This window comes from Doryrhamphus excisus, chromosome 13, assembly GCF_030265055.1.
Source record: "Doryrhamphus excisus isolate RoL2022-K1 chromosome 13, RoL_Dexc_1.0, whole genome shotgun sequence".
Classification (NCBI taxonomy): domain Eukaryota; kingdom Metazoa; phylum Chordata; class Actinopteri; order Syngnathiformes; family Syngnathidae; genus Doryrhamphus; species Doryrhamphus excisus.
This window is the reverse complement of record NC_080478.1, coordinates 9,668,782-9,683,730: the sequence shown is the minus strand read 5'-3', so window position 1 is coordinate 9,683,730 and position 14,949 is coordinate 9,668,782. Positions and strand designations below refer to the sequence as shown.

Here is a 14,949-nt window from a genome sequence, read left to right as displayed (position 1 = left end):
TTTCTTAAGTTTTTATTATTATTCTTATATTTATTTATTTATTACTGATTGATTGATTTTCTTTATTCTTGATTTGTTGATTTATTTTTCATCTTATTTTGTGTAGAAAAATAAATAAAGATAAATAAAGATATTTGATATTTTATCAAAGCTTTTCTTGTAGAAAATTGGAACCAAAGCAAAGTTTTTTTAAATTTTTTTGTTTTTAATAAGTGCGTTTTTTTTTTTTTTTTGAAAACCTGATGTGGCCCAGTCTCACCCAGACCCGAGCTCCAGTGGCCCCAAAGTAAATTGAGTTTGAGACCCCTGTTGTAAATTATCTCTCTATTGGAATAGTAAACATTTCAATGAAGTGTATTATTCTATAATGCAATGTCTTAGACACAGAAGTCCAAAAAAGCAGTATTTGGGTCTAACAAACAATACAAGCAGATTGGATTGTAATCCTCGTCAGGTAGGACTCAGATCTGTCCTCCTTCCAAAAAGCAATCACAGCCATCTGTGCTGGGAAATAGATCGATGGCTGGAGTGTAGAAAACATCTCTGTTGGCGGCCAGCCACCAGCCATCGTGAGGAAATTGGCAAAAGCAGGGAGGAATCCTTTACTACACCAACATACACCTACATACACACAAGCGCACTTGTTATCACTTCACAGCTTGCGGTGGAATCGACTCGAGGCTGTGGAATACGTGCACTAAACTTCAATAATCTGTGCATTTTATCCAGCGTGGAAGACCTACATTCCTGCTCATCAGTATACAAAGAGAGGAAGTAGCATCTCATTACAGTCCACGCTTCACCATTGACGCTAAGATGATAATCAGTTATGTAACATATTGGAGCAGATACAACATATATGTAACATTGGGATTTTTATCTTTAATAAATAATTTCCATTAAGATTTATTGAAAAAAATTATATCTAAATTTCTGCCTTTTTTTTCTGAAAAAAAGAAGAAAATTCTCGTCACATTTTATTTAATTTCAGACATTTTCTCTGGATAAAATCAACTTTTTTGTAGTTTGTAATTTGTTTAATTCTGATAACATTACAGTTATTTTTTATTTCCCTCACAAGATTACAACTTTTTTTCTCATAAATATTAAAGTACATGTAATTATTTCTAATAACCTAATTGTAACACTGCAGTATTTATATATAAAATATATATTTAAAAAATTATTAAGATTATTCAACTGAGATTACGCCTTTTTTAATGACTTAATTCTTCTACCATTATAAAAAAAAATCAGGAAACAATATAACTATTCTCATAAACAAAATAAACAGGTTTATTTTCTTACCAGTCCAGTTATTTTCCTGAAAAAATTTGTATTTCATAAGTTTGACTTTTTCTGTAAAAATTATTGCATCATTGCAACTATATTTAAAAATACACTGTTTAAAAAAACATTCTAGTTCCATGAAAGCTATTTTCATGAAAAATATGACTAATCTCATGAAATTACGACTTTTCTCTTGTCCAATTAAGAGTTAATTTTCACTAATTGTTTTTTTTTCAATGACTGAAAAAATGAAAGATTATCCCAAAAAAGTCAATCCGACTTTTATTTAATTTAATAACAGCGTCGCCATGAGTTTGGATTGTAACAAAGTTGACTGAAGGAAAGCTAGTGATGCCGCTACCACACAGATCGACTTAGTTTTAGGTTTTCTGCGGGTTTCCCCTGACAAAAAATATATTTGAATACTATCATATTGGTTCTGTTTATTACTACAATGGTGTACTTATTGGTGTACGTCTCTGAGTTACCGTTGCTCCCCCAAAAAACATCAAAAACCCATTACTTCTCCAACGTATCACAGGTTTGACATCAGCTCATTAATCCGCTCCAGCTTTGGCCTCACACTGGGGGGAACGCCTGTCAACCCCTCATTAGGTCACGGGGGCCATGACCACCAGAGTCGGGAGTTCATTGTTAACTGGTGATTGATTAATGGCGTGTCACGCTGAGGCACTTGTTCCTATAAAGAAATCAAACACAGTGTTTATCTGATTATTCCCTCCTTGACGGCTACCTAAAGCGTATGTATGTAGGATGCGTCAATGTTTTTTCATTATTTTCTTGATATATGAGCTCTGGGACTTTGGGGATGAAGCTATATATAATGTACATTAAATGCTATTATCTGTTGTGCATAAAGAAGTACTACCCTTGGTTACTATCTACAGTGACAATGTTGTACATATGACTTTGTTGTGCTAGATAACTCATCTATTCATCAACCGCTGCACACAAAAGGGTGAAAATTTGTGACAACATGCACCCCGACTTGCCTGTTCAAATTATTAAACCCCATAAATCATATTTTTATTTCTCCCGGAGCTCAATGGACAGTACCAAACAATTCAGGGTGTTTAATTTGGGACAGGGCGGCACGGCGGTCAAGTGGTTAGCACGCAGACCTCACAGCTAGGAGACAAGGGTTCAATTCCACCCTCGGTGTGGAATTTGCATGTTCTCCCCGTGCATGCTTGGGTTTTCTCCGGGTACTCCGGTTTCCTCCCACATTCCGAAAACATGCTAGGTTAATTGGTGACTCCAAATTGTCCATAGGTATGAATATGAGTGTGAATGGTTGTTTGTCTATATGTGCCCTGTGATTGGCTGGTGACCAGTCCAGGGTGTACCCCGCCTCTTGCCCGAAGACAGCTGAGATAGGCTCCAGCACCCCGTGACCCTCGTGAGGAAAAAGCGGTAGAAAATGAATGAATAATTTGGGACACACCTTTAGGGGACTGACAAGCACAGACGGTAATCCTGATTACCCCCAAAATGTAATCAGTTCTTCCATATCCAATTCCGAAAAATTCCTCCAAATTTCATAAAAATTTGTTTAGAACTTTTCACGCTATTTTGACAACAAACAAACCAACACTGCACGTGTGCTTTGCGTGATTCATCATTAATGATTATTTTACATTGTTTTCTGTATGTTACGATATAATCATTCATTCATTCATTTTCTACCACTTTTTCCTCACGAGGGTTGCGGGGGGTGCTGGAGCCTATCCCAGCTGTCTTCGGGCGAGAGGCAGGGTACACCCTGGACTGGTCGCCAGCCAATCACAGGGCACATATAGACAAACAACCATTCACACTCACATTCATACCTATGGACAATTTGGAGTCACCAATTAACCTAGCATGTTTTTGGAATGTGGGAGGAACCCGGAGAAAACCGAGGGTGGAATTGAACCCTGGTCACCTAGCTGTGAGGTCTGCACGCTAACCACTAGACCGCCGTGCCGCCTCACGATATAATCATTCTCTTTTAAATATATTTTTGGTCAGTATGTTTGATTCGTTGGGTTTACATTATTTCTTATGGGAAAATTTCCGTTTTTGTCTGACCTTTTGGAAAGAATTAATAACGCTGCTTCTTAAACAACCTCATCCTTGTTTGCATTGACACGACACTTTCGACATCTATTGTGGGGTTCTTGAAACCATCATGTTCCAAGCCACCATTCAAGTGACTTACTCTCATCCAAAAGGCTCATCAGCTGCAATCATTGAATATTATTCGTGCACAACAGGTCATAAGGAGTATGAAAGGAATATCAAGCGTGTTCATTATTCAGGATTAGCTCCGAATCCGTGGCAATCACATTAGCAGATAAACACAAAGACGCCTACGAGCTCCCCTTGGGAGAGCTCCCAATTAACACTCAAGCCCTGACAGTGGAGAGGGGATGCAAAGACCTGCACTGACTCATTTGTTATGTCATGTCCATATGAGGATTAAGAAACACTGTAAAGATGCAATTTCATTAAGATTATTTAATTAAGATTGACTTTGTGTCATGGTCACTAATGCGACTCCTTTACACAGTTTAACAATCCCAGAGCTCTCGCCCTCCCTCCCTCCCTTCTTCCCTCCAAGCCTCCCAGTATCCTCCATGTTTTATTTAACCTGTGCTTGTGGCAACGATCAGTTCTGCTTGCCTCCTTCCTGTTCTGGTGTGCTGAAATTACTATCATCCTCCAGGAGATCACTGAGGAGGCTCAAAATGAAGCTTGCCACCTATAGAAGATGATATCAGGATTAGTAGTACAGATATTGGCTTTACAAAGATGATAATGAAATATGAACATTATTATAATCAATATTAAGGCTTTTAGTTAAGATAGAGGTTATAGCAGGTTGTAAATTCATGAGACTAAGGTGTCAGAGGGATAATAGATCATAGCTCTTCAGGGAGCTGCTTCAGGCAAGCTTTTATTTATAACGTGGCAGCAAAACAGAGCAGTTGAGCACAAGCAGATTAGCACTTCCGTCTTCCTTACTGCACCCCCCCCAAACATGCCCATGGCCAAAGATCACATAAGTCCCCCCTTTTGTCTCAATGGTGGTTATGCCTGAGTATGAGTATACAGGTTTTCTTTGAAATAATTTTCATAACTTTAGGAATGTTATGACTGGATTGCCATAATATTATAACATGCTTCCTGACTAAATTATCCCAACTTACAACTTCATTTTGTTTTGTCTGTCTCTTATATTATGACTGTTTTTAAAAAACATATTTATTTCATTCCTATTTAATCTCTATATTACTAAAATGGTTATTTTTTTCATGATATCACATGTTTATTCTCATAAAATTGCAACTTTCTTCTTGTTAGAATAATTGTTTTTAATTAGTATTTTGACTTTATTCACGTAAAATTAGAGCTGTTTTTTTCCATTTTCCACAAGTTGATTTTTCAACTATTTTAACTTTCTTCATGTAAATTTTAATCATGCAATTATGACTAAGTTCCTGTTATATATATATATTTTGACTGTTGTTTTTTTTTTTTTAAGAGTACATTCTGTTCTTTGCCACCGGTAAATTTTGGATGAGCTACGACATTAAGACAAGAACTCGGAGCCATATCTTTTTGAGCTCCGATAATAACAGTGTTGCTATAGCTTGGTTGATGCAGGTCTTGGTACGTATAGGAGGTTTTTTTTGAAGGCTTTATAGGCCAAACAGGTGAATCCCCATTTCCTTGCATTGTTAGTGAAAAACTGCATGGCACGGTTAGGTTCAGTGTTAGATTCAGGGCCATAAACTAATATTATGATCATTATCATAAGTGTAGTTGGACCTTGGGAATTTGGGGCTAATTTGGGGCTAGTGGTTGAATATGGAAGATCAAATGGATTATGAAATCATTTAATACATTAAATAATTACATTACATAATTAAAATACCAGTTAATTTAATGTAAAAATAATAATTAATACTGTAATATTAATATTTTATTTATTTTTAATTTATTATATATCATTATTTATTATTATATTATATTATTTTTTATTGTATAATTAATAGAATATATAATAACATTTGTACATTAATATAATAATATTATTGACAATATTTATTTATTTCACAATTTCATACATTCTTTAATTTAAGTAATTATGTGTTCATTGGTTTAATGAATTATTTAGTTAGTATTTATTGACTAACTGGACAGACCTGTAAGGGCAGCATGGATTCATTCCCCACCCAGTGACCGTGTGAATTGTTGTCTGTTGTTGTTGTCGCCAAAAATCAGCAGGATAATACTTTGAAGTATTTCTTTCCTATATTTAGTTTTACCTTTGTGTAGCTGCAGCTATAGACACAACGTTATTACAGTAACACATTATGGAAACAAATCATCCACTCTTTAAGGGTAACGTCTGGTCTGCTCGACACATTCTTCTTCCTCTCACGCTCCCACTAAGGTTGATGTTATTGGAGCAGACAGCATCCCTCTCAGTACTGTCAAACAAAGGAATAGCTTGGTGTCTACCGCAGGGCTGTGGCTACTAAACTAGTAGGAAATGTCATTTTCACTTTTTGTTCATTGTAATTGCTGATTTGTTATTTTGTCTTCTTAACCAAGTATTCCAATCAATGTCATGATGCACAGCAGTAATGGCTTTGACCACACTCGGTTGGCGATGGATCACAGTCTGAAAAAGTGTCTTGTCGCCTGCTTATTTGTTGTTTGCAGCCACAAATCATTTCATTGAGTTAAACATGAAACAGCATGCACAACAGCCCCCCCATCCAGCATCCCCTGAAGATGTAGGCCGCCTGGACAGTGGAGGTGTTAATGTATTCTAGCACGGAGAACACCAAGCGTGCACGGATGTAACACGTATGACAGGAGTTCCAGACATTTTGCGGGGTCCCCCCTTTTTTGGCCCGTGATGCTGACGGCAGCAGGAGAGTCTCAAACTGACACCTTGTCAGCTTCCTTCAGCCAGGCGGAACCCTCATGTTTAAAATCACACTCATCAACACCTTGTCTTCTGTTTGGAGCAAAATAGACCAGAGGACATGAGGAGGATGATTGTAAGCTGTCATTTGGAATATTTTTTAAAAATGGCTTCGCTGTAACTCTTCGGAGTTCCTTCTGAATCCGCTCGGTAGCACAGGGAAATCTTTTGCTCATTGATTATGTAGGTGACAATTGTCCAGTACATGTTTTTATTAGTGCTTTCAATCAATTACACATTTTAATCAGGTTAATCCCATGGCTGCTCTCTGATTAATTCTAATTAATCACACATTTACCTTATAAGTCAACTCTACTGAAGTACTTCAGTTGGCTTGAACTTTGTTTTGAGATAAAAGTAGTACAGATAAGACCGATGGATGGAATGAATTGCTCAGTCTTTCAATCGATTAAAAATATATAATTGAGTTAATCACGTGGCTGCTCTGCGATTAATCCTGATTAATCACACATTTACCATAAGTCAACTCAATGTATTGAAGTACTACAGTTGGCTTGAAGTTTGTTTTCAGGTAAGAGCAGTTCAGATAAGAGAGATGGATGGAATGATTTGCTCCGTCTTTCAATCAATTAATTTTTTTAAATCAAGTTAATCACATGGCGGTTCTGTGATTAATCACATGTTTACCCAAAGTCAACTCTATCTATTGAAGTACTACAGCTGGCTTGAAGTTTGTTTTGCGATAAGAGTAGTGCAGACAGACAGATAGAATGATTCGCTCAGTCTTTCGTGGAGTAAGGCAGTGATAGTAATCTGCCACTGACTGCTTTTCTGTTGGGAGATGATGCTGTGCATTGGATGATGGATGATGAATAAAGGAACATTTAAAACACCATCATTGTAAAACTTTAACAGCAACATCATGAAACCGATGAGCACATGCTTCGGGGGAATGTCGTTCCTACGATTTCACCACGGCAAGTGCGAATGAGTGTATCTGCCAACTATCGTGGATCAGAAGTGGTGTTACCTCGAGGTAGTTCTGGTTGCTTACTGCTGTTTAGTGGTCTCCTGTCAGTGCAACAAACGTTGGTCCATCTTTGTTGACTTTTAATTTTCATATAGTTTGTGAATTCTTATGACGACCGTTCCCCTTGAAGGTGGGCCAGCTGTGGCTACTGTATCTGTATGAGGTGGTGAAGACCCTTGTCTTCAGATATGTGATGGATCTGCAGTCTTTGGCAAACCATTCAGCAACTCCATTATTTAAACTAGTTCTTTTTGCTGATTTTTGTTTGCTTGACGACCACCGTTTGATCTCACGCTGTCAGCATACTTACTGATGTTAGCTCAGGTATGCTCTGCGCAAGAGTGGTACTTCAGACTCCATTAGGTAGCTTTTAAACACAAATTTCCTGTGAAGCAGACCTGGGTCTTTCTCTTCACCTTCCATATTTTTATGTAGTATTTATTGTAGTATTTATGGAATTTTTGCATTTGATTTTTTTCTACATTTACTTTCACGTTTTTTTTGTTTATTTTACTATGCATTGTACTTTATTTCATGAAGTGTTGTTACTGTTACTGTATATTTGTTTCTTGTTTTATTTTTTTCCGTTTACTTTACTTTGCAGGGATTTATGGAAGCAAATTAAATTCATAGCTAAATGGTGTGAAATCCAGCACATTTCCCCATCAGACAAATCGTTGCACAAAACAATAGGTTGCCCACCCCTACCCTTACTTCCCTTCCAGTCCATGTCACTTAATTGATGCACAATAGAGAGTGACGGCATGGTCGACGGTGCGTAAAACCACGCTGACAGACAGCTCGCATCAGAGGGACGTCTAGCTGTTCAACATGTCCCCCCTCCCCTTGAGTGACAGCCGCCCCCAATTAACCTCCACAAACACACACATACACACCTGCTCTCTCCCACGCACATTTGTATCTTCCTTCCATTGACCTCATTATAGGAGAGCGGCTCATTTGCATGTTGTAATAACATCAATGTATCCTGTGCATTCACACGCGCACGAACGCATCATTTATCTGTGGACACCACACAGAGGAGGTCTGGGTCCCTCTAGTGTGCTCACAGAGAGATGTTACCCTGGGAGTGAATTTCATTCATTCATCTTTTGGACATCACATACACGACCTCTGGCTGACCTTTTCAAACAGGAAGCACAATGGAGCTGAATGCATCACTTTTGCTCATGCGTGACATCAACATGCAAATATGACAACTGCTGTACTTGATGTTCACTGGTAAACAACAACGGGCACACGTCCTATTCATTTGCTTGTATTGATTTTCTTAAATAGTTCAAATTATTATAATAACAATAACAGGTTTTTAAAGGCTTTTAAAGGTTTGTGACCAACAGAGGGCGCCTCTATCTATCTACAGTAAACCTCGGATATATCAGATTCAATTGTTCCCACTGGTTTTGTCCGATATAAGCAAAATCCGTTATATGCGTATACCGGAAAATGTCCGTTTTACGCATATATCGGATTTATATCCGGTATATGCGTAAATCGGATTTTATCCGTTATAAAAAGGCACTTCCTTGACTATGTTTCCAATGTACCTGGACTGGGCAATGAAAAGAGACGTAAGGTAATGAGAATTTAACTTTATTGGACTCTGAGCGGGCGGCACGGCGGTCTAGTGGTTAGTGGTTAGTGGTTAGTGCGCAGACCTCACAGCTAGGAGACCAGGGTTCAATTCCACCCTTGGCCATCTCTGTGTGGAGTTTGCATGTTCTCCCCGTGCATGCGTGGGTTTTCTCCGGGTACTCCGGTTTCCTCCCACATTCCAAAAACATGCTAGGTTAATTGGTGACTCCAAATTGTCCATAGATATGAATGTGAGTGGGAATGGTTGTTTGTCTATATGTGCCCTGTGATTGGCTGGCGACCAGTCCAGGGTGTACCCCACCTCTCGCCCGAAGACAGCTGGGATAGGCTCCAGCACCCCCGCGACCCTCGTGAGGAAAAAGCGGTAGAAAATGAATGAATGAATGAATGAATGGACTCTGAGCATAACAAATTGTTAATTAAGCTAGGCCCTGTTACGCCCGTCAGGCCTACGTTATTTCCAATAGTGAGGTTAAGATCTCATTCACTGCTGTGCTAGTATTATTGACGTCACTCACTTTTATATATAATATAAAATATAATATAAATCGCGCAGGCAATGCTGCAAATGACGTCGTATAGCGGCCTGTCACGATTCGGCGAATCGGAGCGCCACGATGCGGCCATCCGATATACGTATGCGAGGGAAATTTAATGGAAATGCATTGGAACGGGACTGGAGATTTTGTCCGAAATGGGCGAAATCCGTTATAAAAAATCCGATATATGCAATGAATTTTTATTGGAAATGCATTACAGAAAAATTGGTTCTTTTTTATCTGTCCGTTGTGAGCGAATTTCCGATATATCCGAGTCCGATATATCCGAGGTTTACTGTATTATCTATCTCGGACATTTAAGGTTTTGTCATTATCTTCATTTTTATATTAATTTATCTACTTATGACCTGTTCCAGGGTCAAAGTGTTGATACCATAATGCTTTTGTTAATAATAGAGGTGATGTTTTGTGTTAACTTTAATGACAAAGTGCGCAAAAAAACCTGTTACCTGTACCGGTACCACCGCCCTGACTTGTGTTTGTCTTATTCTGTTTAAGCATGACTGCAGCCAATTTCCACAAAGTGTTATGAAGACATGGGAAGAGCCTTCTTAAGAGGAAGTGCAGCATCTTGATAAAATAAAGAAAAAGCTATTTGAGCAAGTTAAAGCATGTTTAACCTATAAATTGTCTATATTTTTAGTTCCAATAGCGAGGAAGTCAGGTTTTTGTTGGAATTCAAGCATAACCTCACTGTAAAACAGGAAAGTTGGAACAGACAGACAACAGGAAGTAAGACTCATACTAAACGGTGCTACAGGGATTATAAAGTATTTCACTTCTAAATTCAATGAATAAAATTCAATGTATTTTTAATAAAATATGAAAAATAAAACACAAATGTATATTGTGCAAGATAGTAGCCATCTCCAAACACATGGCTCATAATAACACAGTTAAAGTGTGATTCAAATGATCTGCTACTGTGAAAGAATACTGTTGATACATACAGTACATATACTGCATACATATACTGCATATAATCTACGGTACTACATAATATAAATACGTATAATGCATATACAGTATAATCCTGCTCTGGCTTTTTTTTTTCATTAATCATGATTAATTAATTTTGAAAACCGATTAATCTAATTAAATGTTGTATCATTTGACATCCCTATTTATAAACCAACCAAGTTTTTACATTCCATTACATTTTCTTCCAATTATCCAGGTCCGGTCATGGGTGCAGCAGTCTCAGTAGCGAAGTCCAGACTTCCTGGTCTCTGGCCACTCCTTCCAGTTCCACCGGGAGGATACCAAGACATTATCAGGCCAACTGTGAGACATAATCCCTCCAGAGTGTCCGTCTAACCCAGGGCCTTCTCCTGGCTGGGGATGCCTGGAACACCTCATCAGGGAGGAGTCCAGGAGGCATCCAGACTAGATGCCCGAGCCACCTCAACTGGCTCCTCTTCATGTGAAGGAACAGCGTGAGCACATCCTGGATGACTGATCTTTTAGGGTGAGTCCAGCCACCCTTTGGAGGAAACTCATTTGTAGCCACTTGTAGCCGGTTTTAGACAGTTCTAGAACATGTTCAGTCATTCCTCCAGACAGATATCAACATTTTGTATATAATATAAATGTATGGACATGTGGCCAAAGTTAAGCAGGTCTAAAATATTATTTTTTTTGTTCTTAAGCTGCTACATTTTCCATGTTTTTATTAGTTTTAATAAAAAAGTAGTTACAGTATGGGTGACAAAATGAATGAAAAGAGCCCTGAAGCTGTATTTTTATGAAAATGCTATTAATGGGTGTGTGTTTATGTCAAACTAAGGGAGCTTAAAGACCCGTTCTAAGACAGGTTCTGTGTCATTTCAGGCAGTGCTTCATACAACATGGAACAAGTCCAGCAGATGAAGAAGTCGGTGCAGTCATGCATAGACGCTCACAAGGACGAGCTACACAGTTTGAGTCAGGACATTTGGGCCCACCCTGAACTCGCCGGGAAAGAAAAGTACGCCATGGAGCGCTTCCTGCGCTTCTTCCACTTGGACCCAGCCTGGAGAGTCCAAAGTCCTTACAAGATGCCTACCGCCTTCCGGGCCAGCTGGGGCCCGGTGGGAGGCAATGAGGGAGACCCGGTTCTGAACGTGGCCTTTCTGTGTGAGTACGACGCCCTGCCTGATATAGGCCACGCGTGCGGACACAACCTGATCGCTGAGGTGGGAGCCGCTGCCGGTTGGGGTCTGAAAGCGGCTTTGGAGGGACAAGCAGAACTTCCGCTCCGAGTTAAGGTAATCTCTGTCCTGCTAAAAGGAACAATTCTGCAGCTGGAGCCCAAAATATACAGTATTTAGTGTATTTATTACAACTCTACTTTGTTTAAAATATTAAAATAAATATAATATTTAAAATAAATGAACACAAACAGGGCGGCCGAGTGATTATCGCGCAGACCTCGCAGCTATGAGACCAGGGTTCAATTCCACCCTCGGCCATCTCTGTGTGGAGTTTGCATGTTCTCCCCGTGCATGCGTGGGTTTTCTCCGGGTACTACGGTTTCCTCCCACATTCCAAAAACATGCTAGGTTAATTGGCCACTCCAAATTGTCCATAGGTATGAATGTGAGTGTGAATGGTTGTTTGTCTATATGTGCCCTGTGATTGGCTGGCGACCAGTCCAGGGTGTACCCCGCCTCTCGCCCAAAGACTGCTGGGATAGGCTCCAGCACCCCCGCGACCCTCGTGAGGAAAAAGCGGTAGAAAATGAATGAATGAATGAACACAAACAAAATATATTCAGTAAGAAATGTATGAAAGTAATTTTTTATCGTCACTGAAAGAAAGAAATTGAAGAATTATGAGATGAAAAATCAAAATAATACAACTATAAAGTCTTCATCACATGGCACTAGGGACATGCACAGTTTGTATCTCATCATCTTGGAATTTGGAATATCTCATAATTATGACTTTATTTCTTCAAAAAGTTCAACTTTATCATTTTCATATTTTTCCTTCCATAGAACAGAAAAAGAACCAGTTGACAAGCCTTAAGTTGTCACTGTATTCATGTTTATTATGTGTGACAGTACAATTTAAGGCACAGGACTGTCCTTTATGTGCTGATATGACCGTTGTCATGGTTACAGTAAATCCTTTAATGAAGGTTAAGGCCAGAAAAAAGAATGACAAAAAATATAAATAATCTGCACTTTAATGGGTCCATTGAGAGTAACAGTCAAGTTATGAAAAAGATGAATTTGTTCTAAGAGATAACCTTCCATCAAGAGCGTTGTGTTCTTCAACTGTTGCCATGGCGACCTTGGTTGTTGTATGACTTTACTTCATGGAACAAGTAGCTACTTTTGTTTGTCGCCTTGCACACTGGACTGTGACGGGTGGACAATGTAGAAGGAGTTTGGGTCTTTTTGAGTCGCGATTACACTGAAGAGTCATTGTGTCGAAACCGAACGCTCAGCAGAGCAGTGGCGTTGTTAGATGCACAGATTGTCACTCATCATACCTCATCACTCATCATCCATAGCCACAGAGGACATTTTATGTACAATTGTTAGCTGTTTAAATTTGAACAGCACCCTGGAACAGGCTGCTCTGAACAGGACTAAGAGTGCCGTCGTCACTTGACTTTAAAAAATGTCCTTTTAAAAATGAGTCAGCAAGTGAGTAAATTGTTCCTTGCCTGATAAAGACTACATACCCATCATAAAAATGTTCTTCTGTATATCAAAAGTGGACAACATGCAACCATTTTGTCCAGGTGACAATTCTGGGAACTCCATCCGAGGAGGAGTTCGGAGGAAAAATCGAGCTGCTCAACGCGGGAGCTTTTGAGGACATCGACCTGGTCTTCATGGCCCATCCTGGTGCGGAGGATGGGGTCTCCATGCGTGGCCGTGCACGCACCTAGCAAGTTTTTCCACACATCATCATCATCATTCCTTGTTCTCCGCCAGCCTGATAACAGATCTTTCTCATTTCCAGCATGTTGGTGAAGTACCATGGGAAGGCCAGCCACGCGGCCGCTCTGCCATGGATGGGCTTGAACGCCTTGGATGCTGCCGTGCAGGCTTACAGCAACCTCACCATGCTGAGGAATCAGCTCAAGCCTGGTTGCAACTTTGAAGGTGAGCGTCGGTGATGCTACTACAAATAAGGGAGTTTTTTTTTTTTACCGTAATTTCCGGACTATAGAGCGCACCTGATTATGCGCCTCACCCACTACATTTTTAGAGGAAAACCGATTTTGTACATAAACAAGCCGCACCTGTATATAAACCGCATATGCCCACATTAAATCTCTACCGCTTTTCCTCACGAGGGCTGCTGGAGCCTATCCCAGCTGTCTCCGAGCGAGAGGCGGGGTACACCCTGGACTGGTCGCCAGCCAATCACAGGGCACATATAGACAAACAACCATTCACACTCACATTCATACCTATGGACAATTTGGAGTCACCAATTAACCTAGCATGTTTTTGGAATGTGGGAGGAAACCGGAGTACCCGGAGAAAACCCACGCATGCACGGGGAGAACATGCAAACTCCACACAGAGATGGCCGAGGGTGGAATTGAACCCTGGTCTTCTAGCTGTGAGGTCTGCGTGCTAACCACTAGACCACCGTGCCGCCCTACATTAAAACATGTAAACATATTTACAAAGAAAGACGATAAACAGAGAATGAATGCTTTCCAGTTCGGGCCACCTGCTTTTATTACCTCTGAAAGCTTTTTTCGTCTTTTTACATTGCTCCAGTTCTTCCCGCTGCCGTTTCCAGCGTCTCACCATTGATTCGTTTATGCCAAGTTTACGTGCAGAAGGTCTGTTTCCTTCTTTATCGGACAACTCGATTGCTTTTAGCTTGAAAGTTCTTCATATGCCTTTCTTTTTGCATTTTCCATGACGAGGGTATGTTTACGCTAATTTCATTTATGCACAAGACAGTCTTGCACAAAGTTGCAGTCTTCCTATTCCACCGGTCTTAATCTTACCTTTTCTACTCGAGAGCCCCTGGCGGCCGTTAGAAAAATTACATAAATTGGCCGCATCACTGAATAAGCCGCAGGGTTGAAAGTTTGGGAAAAAAAAAGTAACGGCTTATAGTCCGGAATTTACTGTACTTTCAGGGTATGATGGTTACAAATGTGTGCAAAGTGGAAGTCCTCTATTTGCCTTGAAAATGGATACTTTCTCTCTTTCAACCTGGTTTTCATACTGTTGTATTATGTAGTCTGTACTCCAAAGTCTAGTACATACTAATGATATTTATCTGATATCTTATTTACGTATGTCTTAAATGGCGTAAATTGCATGATTCTACAAAAGATGCCACTCACTTCAATTAATTAATTAATGCGATCACTCCTCCCACAAGCTGATGAATGAAGCCGACCAGGGCCAGTCTGCCCTGTTAGTGTTAGTATGAATGGAGATTATATGTATGTATTATTATAAATGGAGCTTTCAACTCTGCCGCTTTGTGCCGCTTTTCTTTCTGGATATGTTTTCATGCAG

General features: G+C 39.6%; 1 protein-coding gene across 1 annotated transcript in view; it reads left to right on the top strand.

The window, feature by feature from the left end:
• Window positions 1-10,833: 10,833 nt before the first annotated feature.
• LOC131140526 (peptidase M20 domain-containing protein 2-like) overlaps window positions 10,834-14,949 on the top strand; it is a 5,996-nt gene continuing 1,880 nt past the window's right edge. The window contains exons 1-4 of the mRNA XM_058091028.1: window positions 10,834-10,928; window positions 11,291-11,706; window positions 13,194-13,313; window positions 13,401-13,560. Of these exons, the coding sequence (XP_057947011.1) occupies window positions 11,308-11,706; window positions 13,194-13,313; window positions 13,401-13,560 (679 nt within the window). The 5' untranslated portion in view covers window positions 10,834-10,928; window positions 11,291-11,307. The remainder of the gene's footprint in view (window positions 10,929-11,290; window positions 11,707-13,193; window positions 13,314-13,400; window positions 13,561-14,949) is intronic.